Source organism: Ranitomeya imitator, chromosome 5 (genome assembly GCF_032444005.1).
Source record: "Ranitomeya imitator isolate aRanImi1 chromosome 5, aRanImi1.pri, whole genome shotgun sequence".
Classification (NCBI taxonomy): Eukaryota; Metazoa; Chordata; class Amphibia; order Anura; family Dendrobatidae; genus Ranitomeya; species Ranitomeya imitator.
The window spans coordinates 436,767,144-436,793,752 of NC_091286.1; the positions used below are offsets into that span (position 1 = coordinate 436,767,144).

The following is a 26,609-nucleotide window of genomic DNA, read 5'->3' on the forward strand; positions in this document are numbered from 1 at the left end:
TCTCTGATTTTTGATACTGACACACAGTCAGCAAAAAAAATGCAGACATATGAACAGCCGCATAGAATATACCGAAATTTTCAGACTATAAGATGCACTTTTTTTCTAAAAAAATGTGGAGAAAACTGGGGGATGCGTCTTATAGTCTGGATGTACTGTCCAGCTCTGGCTGTGGAAGGTAGGTGGGGAAGCTGCATCGGCGGAGCAGCGGGTCACAGGAGGCTGGCGGCTGTAACTAACTCCTTTGCCCGCTGCTAAAGAGACATGAATTTCCACTGCATTCCACGCCCATGGGTGTGGAGAGCAATGAATATGAATTTCTCTTTAATAGCATCTTGGTATAATTGACCCCCAACCCCAGTCTTGGCATGCATGGCCCCATCCTTATGATTGGCATCCACACCCATCTTGGTATACATGGCCCATTCAGAAAACATAAAAAATACCCATTGCACTTACCTTCCCTCGCAGCACCCTGCTCTGATGCCAGCAGCTGCTTTATGCTTGTAAGCAGTGCATGGCAGGGACATCATGATCTGCTTGCAAGCCAGAGAGCAGCTGCTGGAATACTCACTGCATGCACACCGGGACTGTGCGCAGAGAGCATTCATTAATCTTCAGTAGCACGCACAGTGTCGGCTTCCTGTGGTCACGTGTGCTGCTACTTAAGAGGAATGAATATTCATCTCTCTCCACTTGTATATTCATTTCTCTTAAATAGTGGCACACGTGACTGCCAGCAGCTGCAGGAAGGCTCCGGGTGACACTGTGCGCGTTACTGAAGAGCAATAAATACTCACTGCTTTCTGTGTGCACAGTCCCAGTGTGCAGAGCAGTGAGTATACCGGCAGCTGTGCTCTAGTGGCATGCACTGCTTACAAGGATAAAGCAGCTGCTAGCAACAGAGCAGGATGCTGCGAGGGAGCAACGGGAAGCTAAGTGTGCTGTTTTTTTTTCAAAAGTTTTCTGATGGAGCCATGCATACCAGGAAGGGGGTGGAGCAATCAATTATAAGGATGGGGCATGCATACCAGGGTATGGGTGGGGGCCAATTATAAGGATGGTGCCATGCATTCCAGGACCGGGATGGGGGCCAATCATATCAGAATAGGGCAGTGCATACTAGGACGAGATGGGGCCCTGCATACCAGGATAAAGATGGGGGCCATGCATACTAGGATAAGGATGAGGATGACCAGTCCTACCAGTATAGGGATGAGGGGGCAATGCACGCCAGGATAGGGGAAAGGGGGCATGCATACCAGGTTAGGGATTAGGGGGGCCATGCGTACCAGGATAGGGATGAGGGATCCGTGCATACCAACATAGGGATGAGTGGACCATGCATACCAGGGTGGGGATGAGGGGGGCAAGTGCATCAGGATGGCGATGAGGGGACCATATATACCACGATAGGGGATATTAAGTACAGAATTGACCACATTTTTTGCTTCAATTTTTTTCCCTAATTCTTCCTCTAAAACCTAAGTGCGTCTCATAGTCTGAAAAATACAGTAATATGTTTTTTTGTTCTATAACTAAAAAACACCAATATAACACATGTGAAAAACTGAATTCATGAATGAGGCCTAAATGTGGGTATATCATTCTTTAATGGGTATGTAGCATCTCATTTAACTCACGTTTTAGCAAAATTGTATATAGATTGTTGCTGATGTATGCATAAAAAGTTAACGTATAGTGTTAAAATGTCTTTAGCCCTCTAACTACAACTAATTACATAAGGATATTCTGATTAGCTCAGCTACAAGTATTATTATAGGGGTTGCCCCAGACTGACATAATCATGGTGCAGGCCATCAATAAGAGATCGGGGGACAATGGGTAAAATCTTCAGCGACTAGATATAAGCGATTTACGGCGACAAACCTCAGCAGCACCATGCATTGCTTAGCAGCCGCTGCCGAGTACTAAATTTCATCTCTTATTAATTGCAGTACTCAGCATCATGGAGTGTCGGTTGTTGGACCCTAACTGATCTCAAATGTATGACCTATCCTATTTATTAGGTTCAGTGCCTTTTCACGAGCAAAATAAGTATTTCTTATCACATTTGCTGCTTTTACATTACAGCTACAATTGTTTTTTCAGAATCATTTGGTGCAATTCTACAATGGGCTTTATTGTAAGTTAAAATGCTGCAATCCTCTGCAGCAACATTTCCGATGGCATAGTCTGTTTTGTTCATTGGAGGCCACTCTGGATCTTTCTGTATTTTTCTTTGCAACTTTCTGTATTGGCTCTTTGATTTGTAGTGAAAGAGTCGCTTTATCCTGAGCCAGAGTTTTCTATTGTCAATAAACCACATCTAGGAAAAATAAAGATAAAAAAAATTAGTTGGTCCCAAATGGCAGTATAAGGAGCTTGCACTATTATGTATATAGGATTTATACCAAATGGTTAACGTTTGTGGTGCTCTTTTCTTATCAGCAAAAGCAGTCCCAAGTAAATAAAATGGTTTATAAAATATAGGAGGACTAGAGTTGTGGAAGCGAGACCCATTCTCGCGAAACGCGCGTCGGGGAGAGTGGTCGTGTCCTGGACGGCACTACGCATACTATGGGTAATTAACCCCTTTTCATGTAATCTTTTGTTTTTCGGCAGCAATTGCTCTTTATAATATATGGGATACTTATGCACGGCTGAATCTATTTGACAATTTACAAGGAAGGAAATCACCTTCCCTGCCAGTACATGTGCAGTGCAAGTCTATTTGATTCCATATTACCTACTGCTTTGTTACATGGTCTATTGCTGCCTTGCTTAGCCCAGGATCACGACCCCTTTGCGTTTTTTACACCACAGGGATCACACTGTCCTTTATATTTCCATGCTTATATAGTATATGTTATATGTAGAAAGTTTTTTGTGTTTTCATATTTTTTATATTTTGTATTTAATAAATGGTATTTTTAATACGAATAACTCTAGTCCTCCTATACTTTATATAGTATAATTGAGTTAGTATTCATGTTACAAACTCCACATGCTGGTTTTTTTCTATTTGTTATGCTAAATAAAATGGTTATTGCGAGAATACATTCCCACTGTCAATAGAGACGAAGTCACGCTCAAGGTACAGTATCTTATCATCGAACCTTGAGGAGTTATAAGGGTCTGTTGGTTTCTGACATATGCAAAGTGAAACTCTTTTAGCTTATACAGCTGGTGAAATTAAACAAGCCATCAATTTTCTAAGTAAATATTTTTCTAAAGGTGCTATTGACATAAAATTCTCATCAGACATCAACAACAAACCATTCAATCCAAACGGGCAAAGAAATCAAGCCATAGATGTTCATAAATTGAGATATGTGTGATAATGAGAAATGGCACAGGGAAATGCATTCAACATGCTTACTGATATTTATTTTTTACTTCATACAAAAGCCTTTGTTGGTGATGACAGCTTCCAGGCGCCTCCTCTATGGAGAAACTAGTGGCATGCATTGCTCTAGTGTGATTTTCAATCTTCAACACAAACACTCTTCAAAACCTAAAGGTTCTCTGGGCTCCATCTATGAACTCTGAGCTTTAGTTCCTTTCATAAATGTTATATTGGATTCAGGTCAAGTGATTGGCTGGGCCATTCTAGCAGCTATATTTTCTTTCTCTTAAACCAATTGACAGTTTCCTTGGCTGTGCGGTGGGGATCATTGTCTTGCTGAAACGGCCACCCATATTTCATCTTAATCACCCTGGTAGATGGCAGCAGATTTTTATTAAGAATGTATCTGTACGGGGGTGTGGTTTGCACGGGAACAGGAGCAGACCTATCTAATAGGAGCTCCTGCAATTTCCCCGATTCAAGTTGCTAAAGCTTGCAAAAAGTGGAAATTTTGGACTCAAAGCATTTAAAAGCATGCCTGGTACCAGTTACCAGAAGAGGGGTCCCAATTACGTGGAGAGGAATCCTTCTGTAGGACATGAAAGCAGACGCGGCTCTGGAGGAACTTTTCCCTCGCCTGGAGATAAACATGGCGGACCTGCAGCCTGGAAGCAGACCCCCTGCCGGGCCCCGGCTAAGCCGAGGACTTCTAATATACAGCAGACCCACGGGACACCATCCGGGCTGAAAACTCCTCTCTCAGCACACCTAACACTGACAAGCGGCAGCAGAAGGAAGAAGCAAAGTGTCGCGGTAGACCCGGAGGAAGCACGCAGCAGCTAAGGATGACTCAGCAACTCCTCCACAGCAGGCACCCGGCAAGATGCAGCCGGCCAGCCAAAGCCGGAGGAGCAGCCTGAATCACAAGGCACAGGAGTTTGTGCCAAAGAACTGGGCAGCCGCAGTATCCCGGACGGTGACCGCAGCACTGAGGACACAGAAGGGAGCGCCACCGCCTGCAGAGGAAGTGGTCTCAGGAACGTGCCGGGGGAGCTCCAGCGTGAAAGAAAACACCATGCTAGGTGCAACAGCTAGGAGACCGTGTTCTGGACAGGAGACAGGAGGGGGCCAGTGGTCATCAGCGCTGGTAAGTGGACTGCAGCATATTTCCACACAATTTACACAAGCATCCTCATATAAATATATTTTGGGGGATTTAAGGGGGAAGACCTGCGCTGATGGGAAGCATGATCTTCCTAATTCACAGTCAGACGGCCATGAACTTAGTGATATAAGCTCTTCCTACCATATCACCAAAGGCACACCGAGTGAGAGGCTTAAAGGACACTACCAAGAGAGGTCTCTGAGAGTTCTGAGATTTTGATGAACACTCCTAGGATTAATTCAGAGTTCTATAGGGCTCTGGGCACATCCTTTGAAAGATTTGATGCCTCCCTAAGGGCTCATGGGAATGGCGGTGATGAGGACATATTGATAGATCCATCTGACAGCCTTTCCGGATCCTTGGAAAACCTGGAGGGATCACACTCAAAGGAGCTTTTTGAGAATATTGACACTTCTGACATTTCTGACTATGATTCAAGTGACCCCTCTGAAAGCTCCTCATTGAATGAGGTTCCATGTGAGAAATTTAAACCTGTTTTAAACCATAATTCTAAAAGTCTTTCCCCTAATTTACTACTACTGGAAGAGATTCCTGCATCTGATGATCACCCGACAGAGGGCTTCATGGTGTCTCTTCTTAAAACATTTCTAATCACAACGAATCCTTGCGGTAAAAGAGTCAATTTGGAATCTAAACAAATTAACAATTCAAAAGCATCCGAAGCTTTCATAAAAAAACTTTTTAAAGAGATATTAGTTTCGGTAACTACTGACATTGAGTTAAATCCTTCTACCATATCTGTTGGCTCTTCGCTTGTTCCAGAATCATCTGCATCTAACAACAAAAACGAAAAGAACAAGCATAGCATTTCTCAAACCATACCAAAGACCTCAAAATCACTGGAAGAGATTCAAAAAAATATGGATCTCTTCAAAACCAACTTAGCCAATTTTGAGGATTTTAGAAGGAAGAATAACATTAAGATCAGGGGTATACCAGAGACGATCCAGTCTTCCCAGTTGGAAGATTACGTTTCTTCAATGATCTCCTACTTGTTTCCTAATGCTAACGAAAGTCTTCTTATCGAAAAAGCCATTAGAATACGTAGACCGCCCTGGCTTCCAAAGGATCTGTCATGTGACGTTATTGTTTCGTTTTATCCAAATTGGGTGAGGAACACACTTCTTGGTATGTCGAAGGATCCGAGATTTCTTTCATCCCCCTACAAACACTTGGCCTTTTATAAGGATCTGTCAAAAGTCACTCTCCAAAATAGAAAAGCCTTCTCGCATATCACACGTGAACTACTACGAGCCGGGCTTTCTTACATCTGGACTAGATCGTCAACTCTCCAGGTGAAAATCTCGTCAGGATTATTTCATGTTTCTTCTCTGGACGAGGGCATAGAATTTTTTCAAATGTGCTGTAATTAAGTCCTCTGGGGCCGCCTTTGGTCCACCCTCCACAGCGAAGATGGGTATTTGCCCTGGATGACCAATCTACAACGTGGCTAATCTATGATTAGTTATTTGAGTAACTGAAATAACTCTGTTCCACTTCAAAAGCTTATTTTTTTGGGGGGGGATCAAACCGAACTCTCCCTCCACCTAGTCTTAGGGTTGCCATGGGGCACTCCCAGACATGGCAGCCTTTATACCACGCATTATTATTATTTACTCTACCTTTGCCTCACAGATTTTTAGGCTCATTACCTGAGCATATTAATATTACTTCTACGCTTAGTTTTTTTAAGCAACGTTGAACTCTGTTAACATTTCATACTGATTTACTACTTTGAAAGGTTGCTTTACTTTTAGGCGCCAATACGAAGCGACGGCTATTTTGGGTAAATTTATGCTACTGTATGTTGGTTTGTACATATGCCTGTCTTTCTTCTTCCCTCTTTCCCCATAATACTTGCGGGCAATCGCTGCCGGGTGTCAGCTGATTTTGACAGATGACACTCGGCACTAAGTACCAGGAGCAGACACACACCACCCCTGGCACTTTAACCCCCTAAATGCTGTGATAAAATGTGATCACAGCATTTGGGGAGCCGGCAGAGGGATGACAGCCCTTCTATCTTTGGATATGTGAATCAGAGACCTCGCAGCTTGAAACAGGGTCCAGATCGCTGCCATGGTGACCCGATGTCCTCATAATGACATCCAGGTTACCAGAGCTAGGATAGTTGCTGATCATGTGCAGTGCATGATCAGCAACTTTTCCTGTCAGTGCAGAGCTTGCACAGCATCGGGATGCTGCTGCATCCCCATTCTGTACAAGTGATCAGCCTGCAAAAAATGCTAATGTTATAGTAGGACTAAGTAAAAAAGTTTAAAAAAAAATTAATAATTGTAAAAATATTAAAAAAGTCAAAAATAATAATAAAAGAATCAAAAGATATTATATTCATAAATAAATATTTGTATGAAAAAAATGAATGAATATATTGAATAAAAGTGCAGTAGATTTAGTATTGCCACGTTTGCAACAACACAACCTATAAAACGTCCTTCCTACGTCCTTCCTATAGGACGTAGGAAGGACGTAGATCTGGGGATTTATTATGATGGAATATAGGCTGAACTGGATGGACAAATGTCTTTTTTCGGCCTTACTAACTATGTTACTATGTTAAAACTATTCAACTAGTTAACCCTTTTAGTAAACACCATAAAAATGAAAAAACAAGGCAAAAAAACAATGCTCTATCATCATTCCGCCGAAAAAAGTGGAATAAAAAGCAATCAAAAATACGTATATAAATAAACATGGTACCACTGAAAACGTCATCTTGTCACGCAAAAAATAAGCTGTACTACAGCTCCATCAGTGGAAAAATAAAAAAGTTATAGCTCTCAGAATAAAGCAATGCAAAAATAATTATTTTTACTATAAGATAGTTTTTATTGTGTAAAAGCACCAAAACATTAAAAAATATATAAATGAGGTATCGCTGTAGTTGTACTGACCCCAAGAATAAACTTGCCTTACCAATTTTACCATACACGGAACGGCATAACCCCCGAAAAATCATCCTGATTTGCTAGTTTTTGTTCATTCTGCCTCCCAAATATCGGAATAGAAAGCGATCAAAAAATGTCCTGTGCCCGACATTGGTTCCAATAAAAAGGCCAACACGTCCCACAAAAAACAAGACTCATATGATGGGCCTAAATATGGAAAAATTATAGTTCTCAAAATATGGTGATGCAAAAACTATTTTTTGCAGTAAAAGCATCTTTTATTGTGTGACAGGATCTAAACATAAAAACCCGATATAAATCTGGTATCTCTGTAATCGCAAAGACCCAAAGAATAAAGTTGCCTAATCACTTATACCACACGAGGAATGGTGTAAAACAATAAATAAAACCAATTCATCACCTGTTGTTTATTTTTTCATTCTGCCTCCCAAAGATCGCAGTAAGCCTCTGCGCACATTTATCCTGCACTTTGCGGTGAATGCTTGGACCATGTTTTCCATGTAAATCTTTGAAATATGTGATTCAGACCGAACCTCTGGCCAAAGATTCCTTATAATGAGTCAGATGGAGACACTGTGGATGCCGTCCGACCTTTGATGCGGTGGTGTCCATCTTTTTAGGATTGAATAAAAGTGCCGGAAGCCAAAGTTTTTTGCACTTCTGAAAAGGAGGACACTGCTGAGCAGAGGCCAGATGGAGTCCAGAGTAACTCTGCTGCCTCATTAGAGTGAATGGATCCCTCGGGGGTTTTATCTGAATCACATCACTCAGAGATTTAAATGGGAACACAAATGTAAGTGCTCAGCGTAGTGCGCCAGATAAATGTTATCACAATCTTTATGTAAAGCTTTAACTCAATCCACAAAAAAGCAAGCCCTTACTCAGGTCTGTCATCTGTTAATGCAGTGTTCCCCAACTCCGGTCCTCAAGAGCCACCAATAGTTCATGTTTTCAGGATTTCCTTAGTATTGTCCAGGTGATGCAATTATCACCTCTTCAATACTAAGGAAAACATGACCTGTTGGTGGCTCTTGAGGACTGGAGTTGGGGAACACTGTGTTAATGAAAATATAGGGGGCTTCCACGTCACTGGTAATACAAAAGCTCTGGAAAAGCTCTCATATCCAAATTCCCCTTCCCTTCTGAGCCCCACAGTGTACCTAAATCACATATTGCGTTCACGTTTGGCATTTCTAAAGTGATGAGAACCCACCAAACTCATGGATGCATGTCTCCAGATGCACAGGCTAGGCATAACATACTAGTGACTGCAACGTACTGGTCACTACAACGGCAGTTTGTAATTTTCACTTGGCAACATTAATTGCTGCTCATTTCTGGAAAATACCCATTGAGTCAAAATTGTGATTACAACTGTAGATAAATTACCCAAGGGGTATAGCTTCCAAAATGCAGTTACTTGAGGGAAGATTCTGCTCTTCTAGCAATTATGGGCTCTGTATATGGAGATTGAAAACTGTCCTAAGAACATCTGTGCTCCAGGATGCAAATAGCACTCCGTTCTTCCCTTCATGGGCTCCCCGAGGTGTCATTGCACCTTCAAACCATAACAGTAAAATCTGGCGCTCCTTGCATTCTGAGATTTGCACTGTGCCTGAAAAATATTTCCTGATTACATATAGGGCATTGGCACACTCAGGAGAAAATGACCTCAGTTTGTTGTAAAAAAAAATGTCCTATTAGCCCTTTGAAAAATTAAAAACTCGGGGCTAAAACAACATTTTAGTGGTAAAAATGTAATTTATTCTTTCTTTATTCTTTCTTCACCGCTCAATGGTATAAAATTCTGTGAGACACATGTAGTGTCAATATGATCCATGCACCCCTAGATGAATTCATTGGGGAGCGTAATTTGTAAAATGAGTCCACATATTGGGGGATTCTGTTGTTCTGGCACCTCAGGGGCTCTGCCAATGTGACATGGCACCCTCAAACCATTCCAGCAAAATCTGAACTCCAGTACGGCACCTCTTCCCTCCTGAGCTTTGCAGTGTGCCTCAAAAGTAGTATTCCCCAACATATGGGGCATCAGCGTAGTGAGGAAAAATTGCACAACAAATTGTATGGTACAGTTTCTACTATTACCTTTATGAAAATGAAAAATTTGGGGCCAAAATAACATTTTTGTGGGGTAAATGTGATTTTATTATTTTCACAGCTCAATGTTATAAACTTCTGTGAAGCACCTGGGGGTTCAAGGTGCTCCTCACTCATCAAAATACTTTTCTTAAGGAATCTAGTTTCCAAAGTGGGGTCACTTGTTGGGAATGTCCACTGTTTAGACACATCAGGGGATCTCCAAATGGGACATGACGTCTAATGATCAAAGGACATTTTACATTCAAAAAGTCAAATGACGCTCCTTCCCTTCTGAGCTATTCATTATGCCCAACTAGTGGTTTGCTCCCTCATATGGGGTATCTGCATGCTCATGAGAAATTACAAAACAAATTTTGTGGTCCATTTTTTCTTTTTACCCTAAAAAAAATTTGGATCTGAAGTAAATTTTTGGTGAAAAAAAGTTAAATGTTTTTTTCCACATTGCATAAAATCATGTGAAGTACCTAAACAGTTAATAAACTTCATTAAAGTGGTTTTGAGCACCTTGAGGGGTATGGTTTTTAGAATGGTGTCACTTTTGGGTATCTTCCATCATATAGAACCATAGACCCCTCAAACTGACTTCAAATTTGTTGTGGTTCCTAAAAAAATGGTTTTGTAAATTTTGTTGGAAAAATTAAAAATTGCTAGTCAACTTTTAGCCATTATAACTTCCTAACAAAAAAAATTTGGTTCCAAAATTGTGCTGATGTAAAGAAGACATGTGGTAAACGTTACCTATTTTGTGTGACGTATCTCTGTGATTTAAAGGCATGGACATCCAAATTTGCAAAATTGTGAAATTTTAAGAAATGTTGCCAAATTTCCAAGATTCTGGCAGCCAAGAGTGCTCACTGAGACCTTGACTAGTATAGAAATTCTTCTGTAACAAATTCTATCACTATATTTTAACCCCTTCATGACTGGAGCTTTTTTCAGTTTTGTGTTTTTGTTTTTCGCTCACCTCCTTCCCAGAGTCATAACTTTTTCTTTTTCTGTCAATATGGCCATTTGAGGGCTTATTTTTTGTGGGACGAGTCGTACTTTTGAATGACACCATTGATTTTACCATGTCGAGTACTAGAAAACGGGAGAAAAATTCCAAGTGTGGTGAAATTGCAAAAAAAAAAATGTAATCCCACACTTGTTTTTTGTTTGGCTTTTTTGTTAGATTCACTAAATGCTAAAACTGACCTACTATTATGATTTTCAAGGTCATTACGAGTTCATAGACACCAAACATATCTAGATTCTTTTTTATCTAAATGGTGAAAAAAAATCCAAATATTGCTAAAAAAAGTGCCATTTTCCAATAACCGTAACGTCTCCATTTTTCGTGATCTTGGGTTAGGTAAAGGTTTATTTTTTGCGTGCCGAGCTGACATTTTTAATGATTTCATTTTGGTGCAGATATCATCTTTTGATTGCCCGTTATTGCATTTTAATGCAATGTCGCGTCAACCAAAAAAACGTAATTTTGACATTTTGACTTTTTTTCATGCTACGCCGTTTAGTGATTAGGTTAACCCATTTTAATATTGATAGATCGACCGATTCAGAATGAGGCAATATTAAACATGTGGAGGTTTAATTTTATTTATATTGTTTTATTTTGAATGGGGCGAAAGGGGAGTGATTTGATCTTTTATAATTTTTTATTTTTTTATATTTTTAAACACTTTTTTTTGCTTTTGCCATGCTTCCATAGTCTTTATAGGAAACCAGAAGCTTGCACAACTCGATTGGTTCTGCTACATAGAGGTGATGGTCAGATCACCTTTATGTAGCAGAATTGCTGACTTGCTTTGAGCGCCGACCCAAGGGCTGTGCTCAAAGCAATTCGGCAGTGATAACCATAGAGCTCTCCATGAGACCTCAGTTTGTCCTACCGACACAATGGTGACACACGATCATGTGACACAGGTCACCTGTGTGCGCATTTCAGGCCAGATGGCTGTAAGCGCCATTTAAATGAAGGTGTCAGCGTTTGACAGCGGCATTTAGCTAGTTAATAGCCTCGGGTGGATCGTGATTCCACCCATGGCTATTGCGGGCACAAAACAGCTGACATGGCTCACCACCGGAGCCCACATCAAATGGAGGAATACTGACATCGGCATACTATTATGCCCGATGACGGTAAGGTGTTAAGTTTGCAAAGGTCTTGAGACATCTCATTGGTTTCATTCATCATAAGATGTTGTTTATGTTGTACCTTGGTAGCCATCTGTTAAACAAGCTGCTATTATTTTCATTACAGGGCAAGATTGCTTTCTAATTACTGATAGATTTCAGCTGGTGTCAAGACTTTCCATGGATGTTAGTGCAGCGCCCCAGGGTTCTGGTTGTTGCAGTAATGTCATTTCCTGCAGTGATGTTATGTTTGAAGGCAATGAAGGAGATCTCTTTAACAGGTATCACAAACATACAACACATTTCATACTCCAGTCCACCAGGGGGAGCTATGCTCCTATTTATTAGGGCACTCTTCACACTTAGGTAAAACTTGTGGCCTGGAGAGGAAGTTAGGCAGTTGCTGGCTGAGTTTTGCTCAGGTAGTTGGTCCCTGACAGGGGTGGGAGCCTGTCAGAGGCTGAGACAGAAGGTCACGGAGCTGCACCTGCCCTGAGTGCAGCAGTTCCTAAGAAAGGACACGACAAGAGAACTGTATTGTAGAGAGCGTGGAGAAGTCATAGCGAAGGAGTGGATACCAGAAGGAGTTCTGCCCTACACAGGCTGCCTCCTTCTGAGGCGCAGGATCCCGGTAGCTGGATCACCGAGGGAGCAACAGTCCTTTATGCCTTGCTTCAGAGACCGGCCGGACAGCTAATTGCAATTGCAAGTCCCTGTAAAAAGCCTCAAGCCACCGGTCATACGGGTTTGTCCTATCCATCTGGGGGACAGAGAATGAGAGAAAACATCGATAACATCTGCAACATCTGTGAGGACCTTCTGAGAGGCTTAGCAGTAAGGTACTATAACACCAAGGCGCTAGAGGAAGGCCACTAATTTCTACCTGGATAAGGGGACTCTTTATCTGCCTCCAAACCGTCCGGACTCTGCCTGCCCTGTGATCTGGTACTCTGGGCCGTGGATGCTGAAGCCTTCCGTAAAAGGTAAAGAGACTACAACCCTGTGTCCTCGCTCTTCACTGCGCCTCACACCATCCACCATCCACACTCTGGGAAGCCCTGGGGCCATACTTCACCTGTGGGAAGGTATACCATCTAGCTGCCATAACATCACCGCAGTGGACCCCTTAAAGCAGCGTCGGTCACCCTGACTGAATACCACAGGTGGTGTCACAAACATATCCCTTTAAAGACCTTTCCCTTTTTACACGGATATCCAACGGGCCACGGACCGGGTTAGCCACCATGACATCCCCCTGAGAACCGAAGGACCCGGTACCGAGTACCCCACTGCCCGCGGGGGCGCTCCATTAGCATCTCTCTTTCTTTATGTGTTCAATAATTGTTTCCTGTGTAATTTCTCATTGTTACACATAACTTAATTTCTGGACATCTGTGGTTTGATTTCTTTTGGCCTGCTTGAATAGGTTCTTACTGACATCTGGTGAGAATATAATGTAAATAGCAATTTAGAAATATATGAACTTAAAATATTGGTGACTTGTTCATTATGTATTTCACCAGCTGTATCCAGTCATATCTTGTGCACAGAGCTGGTGGAAGAGTGTCTTGGAGATCTACATATACAACAGTACACAATTGTTTTCAGGTCAAGACTCACAAGTGTCTATAACATCTTCAATGAATGTTATGTGGTGATAGACACTAAAAAAGAAACCTGTGAGGAGGAAACTGAGCTTAGCAAGTTAGAAGTCAGGAGACTTACAAGATCTACCTTTCAACAACTCATGGTTCCTCAGTATATCGCAGTCTACTATTTGGTTACCATTGATCTAACATAATGAAGGAGTAGAGACCCTGATTACATTGATTTGTCACTTACTGGGCTGTGTTTTGCTTTTTCAATATAATCTGTGTTTTATCTGCAGGAGATTCTAACTACAGCACAACTGTCATTGTGCATCCTAGTCCAACTATACTCCCAGCACTGATTAGCAGCTCTCTGTCACTATAAAATGTACACCAAGTTTTGCTGTGGATGGGGTTATACAATGCTCAACAACTGTTCTTTGCTAGAACTGAGGCACATAAAAACTGTGATTCTACCATTGCTGCTGCACCCAGAAAACTAAGGTGGCTGTGATCAAGGCAGCTCCTACCTCATAGTGCTGTCAGATTACATAGAAAAACTGCTGACAGATTTCATTTTACATAGAGAACAGTTTTAACATAATAATACTAATCTTTATTTTTATATAGCGCTAACAGATTCTGCAGGGCTTTACAGACATTATCATCGCTGTCCCTAGTGGGGCTCACAATCTAAATTCCCTATCAGTATGTCTTTGGAATGTGGGAGGAAACCCACGCAAACACGGAGAGAACATACAAACTCCTTGCAGATGTTGTCCTGGGTGGGATTAGAACCCAGCGCTGCAAGGCTGCAGTGCTAACCACTGAGCCACCGTGCTGGCCCATAAACATTTCAATGCATGTTTTCCTCTCTGCATGTTTTGAAAATTTGGCAAAAGCTGCAATATTTTGTTTGCTAAAATATTTTATAGTAAATAGTTGATGAATAAAATGCTCCAGAAACATTTACCTCCGTAACGTATGACACCACGAAGAGAACAAGCACCATGGTCAAGATGTACGCTCTCCAGTAATATGGAGTACACGCAATCTGAATAATGAATAAAAAGACTCGAGTAAGCAATGATTTATACAAATAATAATACTTAAAAAATGCATAAGGAATCATAAGGTTTTCATTCGTAATAATTGCGATAAGTTTCAAATCAGAAAATGTACATAATTTTGACAAATATTATAATTAACCTTACTGACACAGATTCTAACAAAAAAAGACAATGCATCATATTTGAATTTGCTTTAGTTCAACAGATGGCCTGTGTGGATATCTATATATATAATTGTCTAAGGGTTTTTCCGTCTGTCTGTCTTTCTGTCTGTCTGTCTTTCTGTCTGTCTGTCTTTCTGTCTGTCTTTCCGTCTGTCTGTCTGTCCTGGAAATCCCGCCTCTCTGATTGGTCGAGGCCTGGCGGCCTCGACCAATCAGCGACGAGCACAGCGACAATGATGTCATAAAGGACGTAGATATCCCGCGTCTCTGATTGGTCGAGGCCGCCAGGCCTCGACCAATCAGCAACGGGCACAGCGACGATGATGTCATAAAGGACGTAGAAATCCCACGTTTCGGATTCAGCGATGGGCACAGTATCGATGTAGATGTCATAATGGTTGCCATGGCGACGATGATATCATAAAGGTTGCCTCGACCAATCAGCGACGGGCACAGTCTGCCGCGAATTCTGGAATCATCATTGTCGATATACTACGGAGACATGCATATTCTAGAATACCCGATACGTTAGAATCGGGCCACAATCTAGTCTACTATATAATTGTCTAAAGGTCACTTCCGTCTTTCTGTCTGTCTGTCCTTCTGTCTGTCACGGTTATTAATTCGCTGATTGGTCTCGCCAGCTGTCTGTCATGGCTGCCGCGACCAATCAGCGACGGGCACAGTCCGGAAGAAAATGGCCGCTCCTTACTCCCCGCAGTCAGTGGCCGGCGCCCGCATACTCCCCTCCGGTCAACGCTAACACAGGGTTAATGCCGGCGGTAATGGACTGCGTTATGCTGCGGGTAACGCACTCCGTTACCGCCTCTATTAACCCTGTGTGTCCCCAAATGTTTACTATTGATGCTGCGTATGCAGCATCAATAGTAAAAAATGTAATGTTAAAAATATTAAAAAAAAAAAAAAAACTGCTATACTCACCCTCCGTAGTCGCTCGCCCCTACCGTCATCTTCCGTTGCAGGTTCCGGTGGAAAAGTTGGTATGGGAGAAGGACCTGCCATGACTTCACGGTCATGTGACCGCAACGTCATCACAGGCCCTGCGCGCATACCAACCCTGGGACCGGAAGCTGCCGTGGACTACAAGGGGTCGTCGGAAAGGTGAGTATATGTTTATTTTTTAAACTGTGACAAACTTGGCTGGGCAATATACTACGTAGCTGGGCAATATAGTACGTGACTGGATAATATACTACGTGGCTCTGTGCTGTATACTACTTCGCTGTGCAATATACTACGTGGCTGTGTGCTGTATACTACATCACTGGGCAATATACTACGTAACTGGGCAATATACTACGTGACTGGCCAATATACTACGTAGCTGGGCAATATACTACGTAGCTGGGCAATATACTACGTGACTCTGTGCTGTATACTACGTGACTGGGCAATATACTATGTAACTGGGCAATATACTACATGACTGGCCAATATACTACGTGGCTCTGTGCTGTATACTACGTCGCTGTGCAATATACTACGTGGCTCTGTGCTGTATACTACGTCACTGTGCAATATACTACATGGCTCTGTGCTGTATACTACATCACTGGGCAATATACTACGTAACTGGGCAATATACTACGTGGCTCTGTGCTGTATACTATGTCACTGGGCAATATACTATGTCACTGGGCAATATACTACGTGGCTGCGCAATATACTACATCACTAGGCAATATACTATGTAACTGGGCAATATACTACGTGGCTGTGCAATATACTACGTCACTAGGCAATATACTACGTAACTGGGTAATATACTACGTGGCTCGGCAAAATACTACGTCACTGGGCAATATACTACGTGGCTGGGCAATATACTACGTGACTAGGCAATATACTACGTGGCTGGGCAATATACTACGTGGTTGGGCAATATACTACATTGCTGGGTAATATACTACGTTGCTGGGCAATATACTATTTGGCTGGGCAATATACTACGTGACTGTGCAATATACTACGTGGCTGGGCAATATACTACGTGGCTGGGCAATATACTTCGTGGCTGGGAAATATACTATGTAGGCTGTGCAATATACTACGTGGCTGGGAAATATACTACGTGGCTGGGCAATATACTGCGTGGCTGGGCAATATACTATGTGGACATGCATATTCTAGAATACCCTATGCGTTAGAATCGGGCCACCATCTAGTGAAATATATGTGCATGCAATGGTGCATTAAAAGTGAGCCTTTAATCAGATTTATGGTTCCCAATCTGTAGGTAGCATAAAATAGTGCCTGAAACTCTGATTCCACTTTCACTGTTCTATCTGTTGCAGATCTGCTAGTTATCCCAACAAAGTGCTTTTTATAATCCTGCCTGCACTATTAACTGACAAATTTCTCTGTACACTGTGCATAGGAAGAAAGATGCGATCAATGGTGAGGGGTAGAGATAGCAAGAGATCATGAACATCAGGGACCACACAGCATAGTTCATAACGAAGAAACAGCATGAAAATGGTGTTTTATCAAAACTACAGTAAGAAGCCCAACAACTGGCACACCACTGAAATAAAGATCTCTGCCTCTACTTTTTGCTGTAAAAACGTAGTGGCAGAGTCTTTTAATGAATAATAATAATATTTATTTTTATATAGCGCTAACATATTCCGCAGCGATTTACAGGTTGCACACATTATCATCGCTGTCCCCATTGGGGCTCACAATCTAAGTTCCCTATCAGTATGTCTTTGGAATGTGGGAGGAAACCTGCGCAAACATGGAGAGAACATACAAACTCTTTCAGATGTTGTCCTTGGTGGGGTTTGAACCCAGGACCCCAGCGCTGCAAGGCTGCTGTGCTAACCACTGCACCAACATGCTGCCAAGGATTTCCTGACAGTCACTGTTTTTTCCAATAGCAAATTTAAAGCCATCACATTTGTCTTGTTTAGTCTGAGTTCACTTTTGAAAACTCTGTTACCATTTTCTTTGACTACCGATGAGTGGATCAGGAAAATTTTTCATTCTCCGGTCCACACAGATTTTCTCATGAAATTCGATTTACAGAGAAGTTATTAGTTGTGAATAGAGATGAGCAAATATTTCAATGTTCGTTTCAGATTTCAATTGCCGAATTTGCAATATTCATCATTTATTCGTTGAATATTCACCGAACAAAACCAAATGCCATTCAAGTCAATGGGAGGCAAAAACAAATGCATGCACCACACCTTCAAACAGCCCCAAAACCTCCCAAAACGCATCAAATTAGGAGCAGACACCGGGAGAGTGGTCTCAATTCACCCACAGCACAAATTATAGCATGGCACAGCAGCAATCAGCCATGTATGAGGTATTGGGGTCTGGGCCAGCATTTACAGCTTTCAGTTGAATGTTAAACTAAGATGAGATGTCACGGATATGTCAGAAGCTGCAGGCAGTCACACTGCATCTAGCTGAAGAAGGTCTATGCATGTGGCTTTGCAGACACCTTCTTAAAATTTCTGACTCTTTGACCCAATGGCAACCTTTCTCCAGCTCTAATTGACACACCTGGAGCAGAGTGTTTATAGACTCCCAGACTGGTGGTGGGAGTCGCCGGTGATGTTTCCATTTTCTCCTGTTGAGGATTGGAGCTATAGCAGTTGGTTATCTTCCTCTTTGGTGTTCCTGGAGGGCGTCTGTGTTACATCTCTGAGTCTACTAGAGATAAGTGTTCCCCTTGGTTGTCTATCCCAGCTGTCTTTAGTGGTAGTGGTGATTGACTAATGTGCATCCCGTTCTTCCTTAAGCAGGGATTATTGCCAGGGTCAGACTGGGATTAGGTTCCTGCTCAGCAATAGGTGCAGAACCTACTTAGGAATATTTAGGGTAGACAGGGTAACTTCATATCTCCCTAGGGGTCGACACTCCCTCCTATCTTAGTGTTTGTCTCCCTTCCCTCATCCCTTCGCGTTGCACTCAGTCTGTCCTACACTGTACGTGATAGCTAGTTTGCAAAGAAGAATGAGCAAAAATTTGGTTTTGGTTTGGTTTTGCCTCCCATTAAATGTAATGGGGTTCGGGTACGTTCATCAAACCGTTCAGCAAATGATGGTCCATTTGGCGAATCGAAACCCTGAAAGGTTCGCTCATCTCTACTCATATCACTGGCCGCTACATTCACAGGGATTGCTATGGTTCGCACAAGATCATGTAAGGTCACGATGTCATGATATGCACCGTGATCTTCCCGGACTCCATCAGAGCCAGAATTACCCACCTTGTAGCCCCGAGGATTAAGAGATTGTGGCATTGATAAGAAGATGCGATGGAATTACTGAGGAGCAGAGGGAGAGAAAGAGGAGCGGTATGGTGAGCAGTAGTTTTTTTTTTAACTTTTGATGTTCCTTTATTCCCCATGAAGCAATAATCTCAGTCAACCAAAATGATAGACATCAAGATGTCACAAAACTGACCTTCATAGTCAATGGATCAGTGGGCAGTAGATCTATCTCTCCTATATCTGATCCTAGACTACTCTACGGTTTCTGTTACAGCTAACAACAATGATGAAGGTATAAATCAAACTTTTTCTGCACAATATTTATTTACTATATTTATATCTCTTTTCATATTTTAATTAAAAATAATGAAGTTAACAATCTTATATATATATATATATATATATATATATATATATATATATTGTAGCGTGGCTAAAGGATGTCTAATCGATGGGAGATATGTGTCTTATAGATGGCTTGCTGCTGTGATGTAACCATAGCTACCTATATGTGTTTCAGGACCTGTGGTGATGTCACAACCACATGTCTGGTCATGTGATGGGTTCTGGGTGTGGTTAGACATATAAAAGAAAGCCTAATGCTTAACACAGGTAGATATGTGTGGAGGTGAAACCCTCCTGAGTGTGTTACGGCTTCAGGACTGAGCCGGATGAACTGGACACTTGTTTTTCTTTGCCTGAACCAAAGGCTATTTGCTTTCTGTTGTTTTGTCATATGGTTTATGGAGCAATAAACCCAGTGAACTTTAAAGGAACCTGCCTCCTGAGTGTCAGCCGTCGCAGCTGAGTGAGTGGAACCCCTACAATTGGTGGTAGACATGCGAGCAGCGTTCCCAGCGGAGACATGAGTTTATTTTTGAATGTCCTGGGTCAAGGCTGTTGCAAGCCAGCAAGCATTGCCGGAGAAAATGGAGGACTTGTTGAAACACTTGGTCCAGCAGGAGCAAAGGCAGCAAGAGACCAACAGGCTGTTGATGCAGCAGATACAACAGAGCCAGCAGGAGCAACGGCAGCAGATGCAGCAGAGCCAGCAGGAGCATCAGCAGCAGATGCAGCTTCTGGCAACCGCCATCCAGGGCAAGGCGAGCGCCCCAACCCCAGGTTTGGCTGATGATACCCACGTCCGGAAGACGGTAAGATGCGCATTGCAGAAAATGACTCCCGGGGATGATGTTGAGGCCTTCCTGACGGTGTTTGAGAGGGTCGCTGAGAGGGAAAAACTTCCGCCAGAGCAGTGGGCAGAGGTACTTGCGCCATACCTGACATGAGAACCCCAGAAGGCGTACTATGATTTGACCTTGCAGGATGCCAAAGAGTATCACAAATTGAAAGCCGAGATTCTCGCACGTTTGGGGGTGACACTGACTGTCAGGGCACAGCGAGTTCACTCCTGGGGCTATCACCGGGACAAACCACCTCGTTCCCAAATGTTTGATCTGTTGCACCTGGTCCAGAAATGGCTGCAGCCAGAGTCATCTACGCCTGCTCAAATGGTAGAACGGGTGATGATGGATCGGTTTGTCCATTCCCTCCCGAGGCCTATACAGACTTGGGTTGCCCAGGGTGATCCCCAGAATGCCGACGAGCTGATCGGACTGGTTGAGAGATACCAAGGGTTGGAAGGCTCCTTCAGGAGGCAGCCCATGTCATACTGGGGGTCCCAGAAGGGAGCTGAGCCCCAAAAAGGGGTGGCGTGTCCAAGGTCACCAAGGGCGGGGGAGGTGGTGCCCAAGGTCCCTACGGGTGATATTATTTGTTGGAGGTGCCACAAGCCAGGACATATAGCTGCCCGTTGTTCCCAGACCACTGAGCAGATGGACTGCAGCATGGGACGCCGTTGTTCATACTATGCGTATCCAGCCTGCAGTGTGAACTCTCCGCCCAACGAGGGACCTCAAGCGTGTCCCGTAAAGGTGAACGGTCGAGCAGTAACGGCACTGTTAGACTCGGGGAGCCTAGTGATCCTGGTGAGGGCCACTTTTCTTCTCCACCTGCTCCCGGGAAAGAAGGTCGGAGTGCGGTGCATACATGGTGATGCAAAGGACTACCCTGTGGCCAGTGTGAACATTGAAACGACATGTGGCACGGAGTCCCACATAGTCGGCGTCGTTCAGGACTTGTTGCACCCTATAATTATTGGCCGGGATTTCTGTTTGTTTTGGGATTTGTGGGGGAAAAGTTCTGAGCTCCCTAGCAAGAGTAGGGAACCAGTGAACCCTGGAAGGGTGGTGCCACACCCAGAGTCAGACAGGTTTCCTTTTTGTGTCCTGGCTGGAGATGAGGAGGAAGTGTCCCCTGCATCTGACATTCTGGAGTTAGAGGTATCCGGTGAAAATTTTGGGACTGCCCAACATAGGGACCCCACTCTGAGGGAAGCCTTTAATAATGTCACAGTTATTGACGGGGTGGTACAGGAGCCGGGGGCAGACACAAGATTTCCCCATTTTCTAATGAGCAGGGAGTTGTTGTACCGGGTCACGAAAATAAGGGAGGAGTTGGTAGAGCAGTTGGTAGTGCCGGGTCCATATAGACGGAAGGTGTTGGACATGGCCCATTCACACATCTTGGGTGGACACCTAGGGGTGGAAAAAACGCAGGAACGGGTTGTGCAGAGGTTCTATTGGCCTGGGTGCCACCGGGAAATAGTGAACTATTGCAGGTCCTGCCCTACATGTCAGCTAACTGCTCCCACTCCTCATTTCCGAAACCCCCTTGTGTCACTGCCCATTATTGAGGTGCCATTCGAGAGAATTGCCATGGACTTGGTCGGTCCCTTAGTTAAATCAGCCCGGGGCCATCAGTATATATTAGTCATCCTGGACTATGCCACACGCTATCCTGAGGCAATTCCCTTGAGAAATTCTTCTTCAAAGAGTATAGCTCGCGAGTTGGTCCATGTCTTTTCCCGGACAGGTCTGCCGAAGGAGATCCTGACTGACCAGGGGACACCTTTCATGAGCAACGTGATGAGGGAACTATGCAAAGCCCTGAAAATCTCCCAGTTGAGGACCTCGGTGTACCATCCCCAGTCAGATGGCCTTGTTGAGAGATTTAACAAGACACTGAAGAGCATGCTGAGAAAAGCTATAGAGAAAGACGGTAGAGACTGGGATTGTCTCTTACCCTATTTGATGTTTTCCATTCGTGAAGTTCCACAGGCCTCCACAGGTTTCTCACCGTTTGAGCTTCTGTATGGCCGACATCCACGAGGACTCCTGGATATAGCCAAGGAAACCTGGGAAGCCGAAGTCACGCCCCACAGAAGCGTCATTGAGCATGTGGCCCTGATGCAGCAGAGGATTGCAAAGGTGATGCCTATCGTGAAAGAACACCTTCTCCAAGCACAAGAAGCTCAGGCCAGGGTCTACAACTGGTCTGCAAGAGTGAGGCAATTCAATCCGGGAGACCGAGTTCTTGTGTTAGTTCCGACAGTGGAAAGCAAGTTCTTGGCCAAATGGCAAGGGCCATATGAGGTTGTCGAGAAACTTGGTGAAGTAAACTATAAAATTCACCAACCAGGAAGACGGAAACCATTCCAAGTATACCATGTCAACCTTATCAAGCCGTGGCAAGATAGAGAGCCGACAGTAACTCCATCGTTGTTAAGCAACCCAGAAGATGAGGTTGGAGCGGTTACTATAGCGGAGACGCTATCGGAGTCCCAGAAACAGCAATGCCGGGAGTTACTCCAGAAAAACAGGGACCTGTTTTCCGAGTTGCCTGGGTACACGAAGGTCATAGAGCATGAGGTCCTGACAGAGCCCCATGTGCGCGTGAACGTGAAGCCCTATAGAATTCCTGAGGCCCGTCGAGAAATAGTCTCCAAGGAAGTGGAGCGTATGTTGAAGCTTGGAGTCATTGAGGAATCCAAGAGCGGTTGGTCGAGCCCAATTGTCCTGGTCCCAAAACCTGATGGGGAGTGGAGATTTTGCAACGACTATAGGAAGTTGAATGAGGTCTCCAAGTTCGACGCATATCCCATGCTCCGCGTTGATGAGCTCATCGAAAGGCTTGGGCCCGCCAGGTACATAACCACCTTGGATTTGACAAAGGGGTATTGGCAGATCCCCATGGCACAGGAAGCCAAGGAGAAGACGGCGTTTTCTACACCAGATGGGTGCTTCCAGTATGTCCGGATGCCATTTAGCCTACAGGGAGCTCCGGCCACCTTCCAAAGGGCTATGGATAGAGTCCTTGCACCCCACAAGGCATACGCTGCTGCATACCTAGATGATATCGTCATCTTTAGCCCGGACTGGGAGAGTCATCTGGAGAAAGTCCAAGCGGTGTTTGATGCTATAAGAGAGGCCGGATTTACAATAAACCCGAAGAAGTGTGCATTGGGTAAAGAAGAAGCTAAGTACCTTGGATACATAGTGGGTCATGGAGAAATAAAACCCCAAATCAGTAAAGTGGAGGCAATTCAAACATGGCCAAAACCAGTTTCCAAGAAGCAAGTTAAAGCCTTCCTGGGAATCGTGGGATATTACAGGAGGTTCATCCCAAACTTCGCCACAATGGCGGCGCGTCTGACTGACCTGCTAAAAGGGACAAAATCAGTAATGGTTAAGTGGTCCGAAGAAACAGATTCAGCCTTCCAAGAAATGAAAGAGGCTTTATGTAAGCAACCCGTTCTGATGGCCCCAAACTTCAAGAAAGAGTTTATTCTTCAAACAGATGCCTCAGATGTTGGGGTGGGAGCAGTCCTTTCCCAAGAACTACATGGAGAGGAGCATCCTGTTCTCTATCTGAGTAGGAAGCTGTCCTCGTCTGAAAAGAACTACTCAGTCATTGAAAAGGAGTGCTTGGCCATAAAATGGGCAGTCGACACATTACGGTACTATTTGCTGGGACGTAAATTTAGACTGATATCCGACCATGCCCCACTTAGGTGGATGAGGGAAACGAAGGGTAGAAATGCTAGGGTCACCCGTTGGTTCTTAGCCCTGCAGGACTTCTGTTTCCATGTGGAACATAGGGCCGGAAAGCTGCACGGTAATGCTGATGCCCTGTCAAGAATCCCTTGTCTAGTGGGAGAAAGTGCCAAGCCCCACGGCTTTAGGCAGAGGGGGGAGGTATGTAGCGTGGCTAAAGGATGTCTAATCGATGGGAGATATGTGTCTTATAGATGGCTTGCTGCTGTGATGTAACCATAGCTACCTATATGTGTTTCAGGATCTGTGGTGATGTCACAACCACATGTCTGGTCATGTGATGGGTTCTGGGTGTGGTTAGACATATAAAAGAAAGCCTAATGCTTAACACAGGTAGATATGTGTGGAGGTGAAACCCTCCTGAGTGTGTTACGGCTTCAGGACTGAGCCGGATGAACTGCATAGTAGATGCTTGAATTGGTTGGCTGTGTAAATTTAGAAACTAATCCGCAGCATTGCACGCTTGGCGGTTCCAAGCGCTGTGGATTAGACCGGGGTGGAAAGAGATGATTTGCATAGCTCCGCCTACTGCAAAGGATTCTGGGTAAACCTGCTATTCTTTGTATTATGCTGCTTGCAAATACTTTCCGTTTCAGGAAAGCATCCACTATGTATTTCCTTTAAGTAGAGGGCTTTTCGGTCTCTTTCGTCCCGCTACATTTAGCCCAACTTGGGTCTCTCCCTAAGGTGGCTGCATATATGTGCCGGATGAACTGGACACTTGTTTTTCTTTGCCTGAACCAAAGGCTATTTGCTTTCTGTTGTTTTGTCATATGGTTTATGGAGCAATAAACCCAGTGAACTTTAAAGGAACCTGCCTCCTGAGTGTCAGCCGTCGCAGCTGAGTGAGTGGAACCCCTACAATAATATATATATATATAATTAGTTGCTTAGCTAGTAATCTTTATAAAGTAAAATCGATGCTCAGACATTACTTTGTAGTTGTCTGTCTTCATAGTTAATAAGAGCAGTAATATTGAGTTGTAACATTTGATGAAACAGACACTAGAAAATTAAAGTATTATGTGAAGTCTTGTACAAAGAAAATAGACATTTACAAAAAAAATAAGATTTGAGCTTTGAACATATATACAATCTAAAATACTTTACCTGCATAGAAATGTATACTGACTCGATATCAGAAAAGAGGAGAAACATATAAGCAGCAATTTGCAATATGATCATAATTGACATCGCATCTGAAAAAAAAAATAGGGCTATCAATATGTGTATATAAAAAATTGTGGAAAGTGTGTCTTGCAGGTAATACCTCATAAATATTAACATAAACCTTGGGCTTGTCTTTCCTCTATGTACAACAAATAATTATAGTTCCACGTTTGAAAGTTTAACAAACAGTCTATATGGGCCTGATGTTCCTCCGCAGGGTGGATGGTAAACATGGATAAATTAAAAGACATAAGCCACAATTCATCAAGACTTTCATGTTGTTCTTGATGAGTGCTTCATAAATAAGTAAACAACAGCCGCACTCGAATTTTTGTTTTTTTCATATGCAATAAAGAAATTTATTTTGTTCACGACAGTAGTATTGCAAAGCCGGGGTCACCACAATCATATATAGATATTGAGGTAACGTTTCGGCCCTGTTGTGGGCCTTTGTCAAACCTCACTAGAAAATAATGGAGATTACAAAATATTACTGATATGAACATTGAAATAAAACGGAAAAACAGAAAAATGAAGAAACAAAAAAATGGTGCTATACATGTACAACAACTGTTAGTTTGTAAGGCTATGTACAGTGATATCTACCCAATACAGACACTTTATATACATAAAGTATACAAAAAATATATATACAAAAATTATATACAAAAAACATACAACTCATGCCAATAGCTGAAATAGTGAACAATACATTCATAGAGCTAACATGAAGATTGGCGTGGTGTCGACGAATGGCATCCAGAGGTAAGGTTCTAAGCACAACAATGCGAGTAATAGTGGTAAGGAAAAGGGCGACTAACCTTGTTGTAGAAAGAGAAAAGTGGAGGGTACCCCGAAGATGCGGGACAGGTAATAACATAAGGCAGGATCCAGAGAAAAACTGTAGAAAGGGAATGGTATAAGATTAAGTGGAATGAAGATATGTAAAAGGGGAAGAAGGGGATAGAAGGTACAAAACATACCGTTAGGCGAAGATGCAGAGAAAGGTAAATCAGGGAAGGGGAAAAAAATTCCCAGTATGCGTTGTAAGGAAATGCAAAGAACAGGGATCAGCTGTGGTGTAGGCGGGAGGAACCTACACCACAGCTGATCCCTGTTCTTTGCATTTTCTTACAGCGCATACTGGGAATTTTTTCCCCTTCCCTGATTTACCTTTCTCTGCATCTTCGCCTAACGGTATGTTTTGTACCTTCTATCCCCTTCTTCCCCTTTTACATATCTTCATTCCACTTAATCTTATACCATTCCCTTTCTACAGTTTTTCTCTGGATCCTGCCTTATGTTATTACCTGTCCCGCATCTTCGGGGTACCCTCCACTTTTCTCTTTCTACAACAAGGTTAGTCGCCCTTTTCCTTACCACTATTACTCGCATTGTTGTGCTTAGAACCTTATCTCTGGATGCCATTCGTCGACACCACGCCAATCTTCATGTTAGCTCTATGAATGTATTGTTCACTATTTCAGCTATTGGCATGAGTTGTATATTTTTTGTATATAATTTTTGTATATATATTTTTTGTATACTTTATGTATATAAAGTGTCTGTATTGGGTAGATATCACTGTACATAGCCTTACAAACTAACAGTTGTTGTACATGTATAGCACCGTTTTTTTGTTTCTTCATTTTTCTGTTTTTCCGTTTTATTTCAATGTTCATATCAGTAATATTTT

General features: G+C 43.0%; 1 protein-coding gene across 1 annotated transcript in view; it reads right to left on the reverse strand.

Annotated features, from left to right (window-relative positions):
* Positions 1-536: 536 nt before the first annotated feature.
* The window catches only part of LOC138638117 (probable cation-transporting ATPase 13A4), a 627,752-nt gene continuing 601,679 nt past the window's right edge, over positions 537-26,609 (reverse strand). The window contains exons 28-30 of the mRNA XM_069727139.1: positions 24,854-24,942; positions 14,282-14,362; positions 537-2,329 (exon numbers count right to left, since the gene is read on the reverse strand). Coding sequence (XP_069583240.1) covers positions 2,084-2,329; positions 14,282-14,362; positions 24,854-24,942 — 416 coding nt within the window. The 3' untranslated portion in view covers positions 537-2,083. The remainder of the gene's footprint in view (positions 2,330-14,281; positions 14,363-24,853; positions 24,943-26,609) is intronic.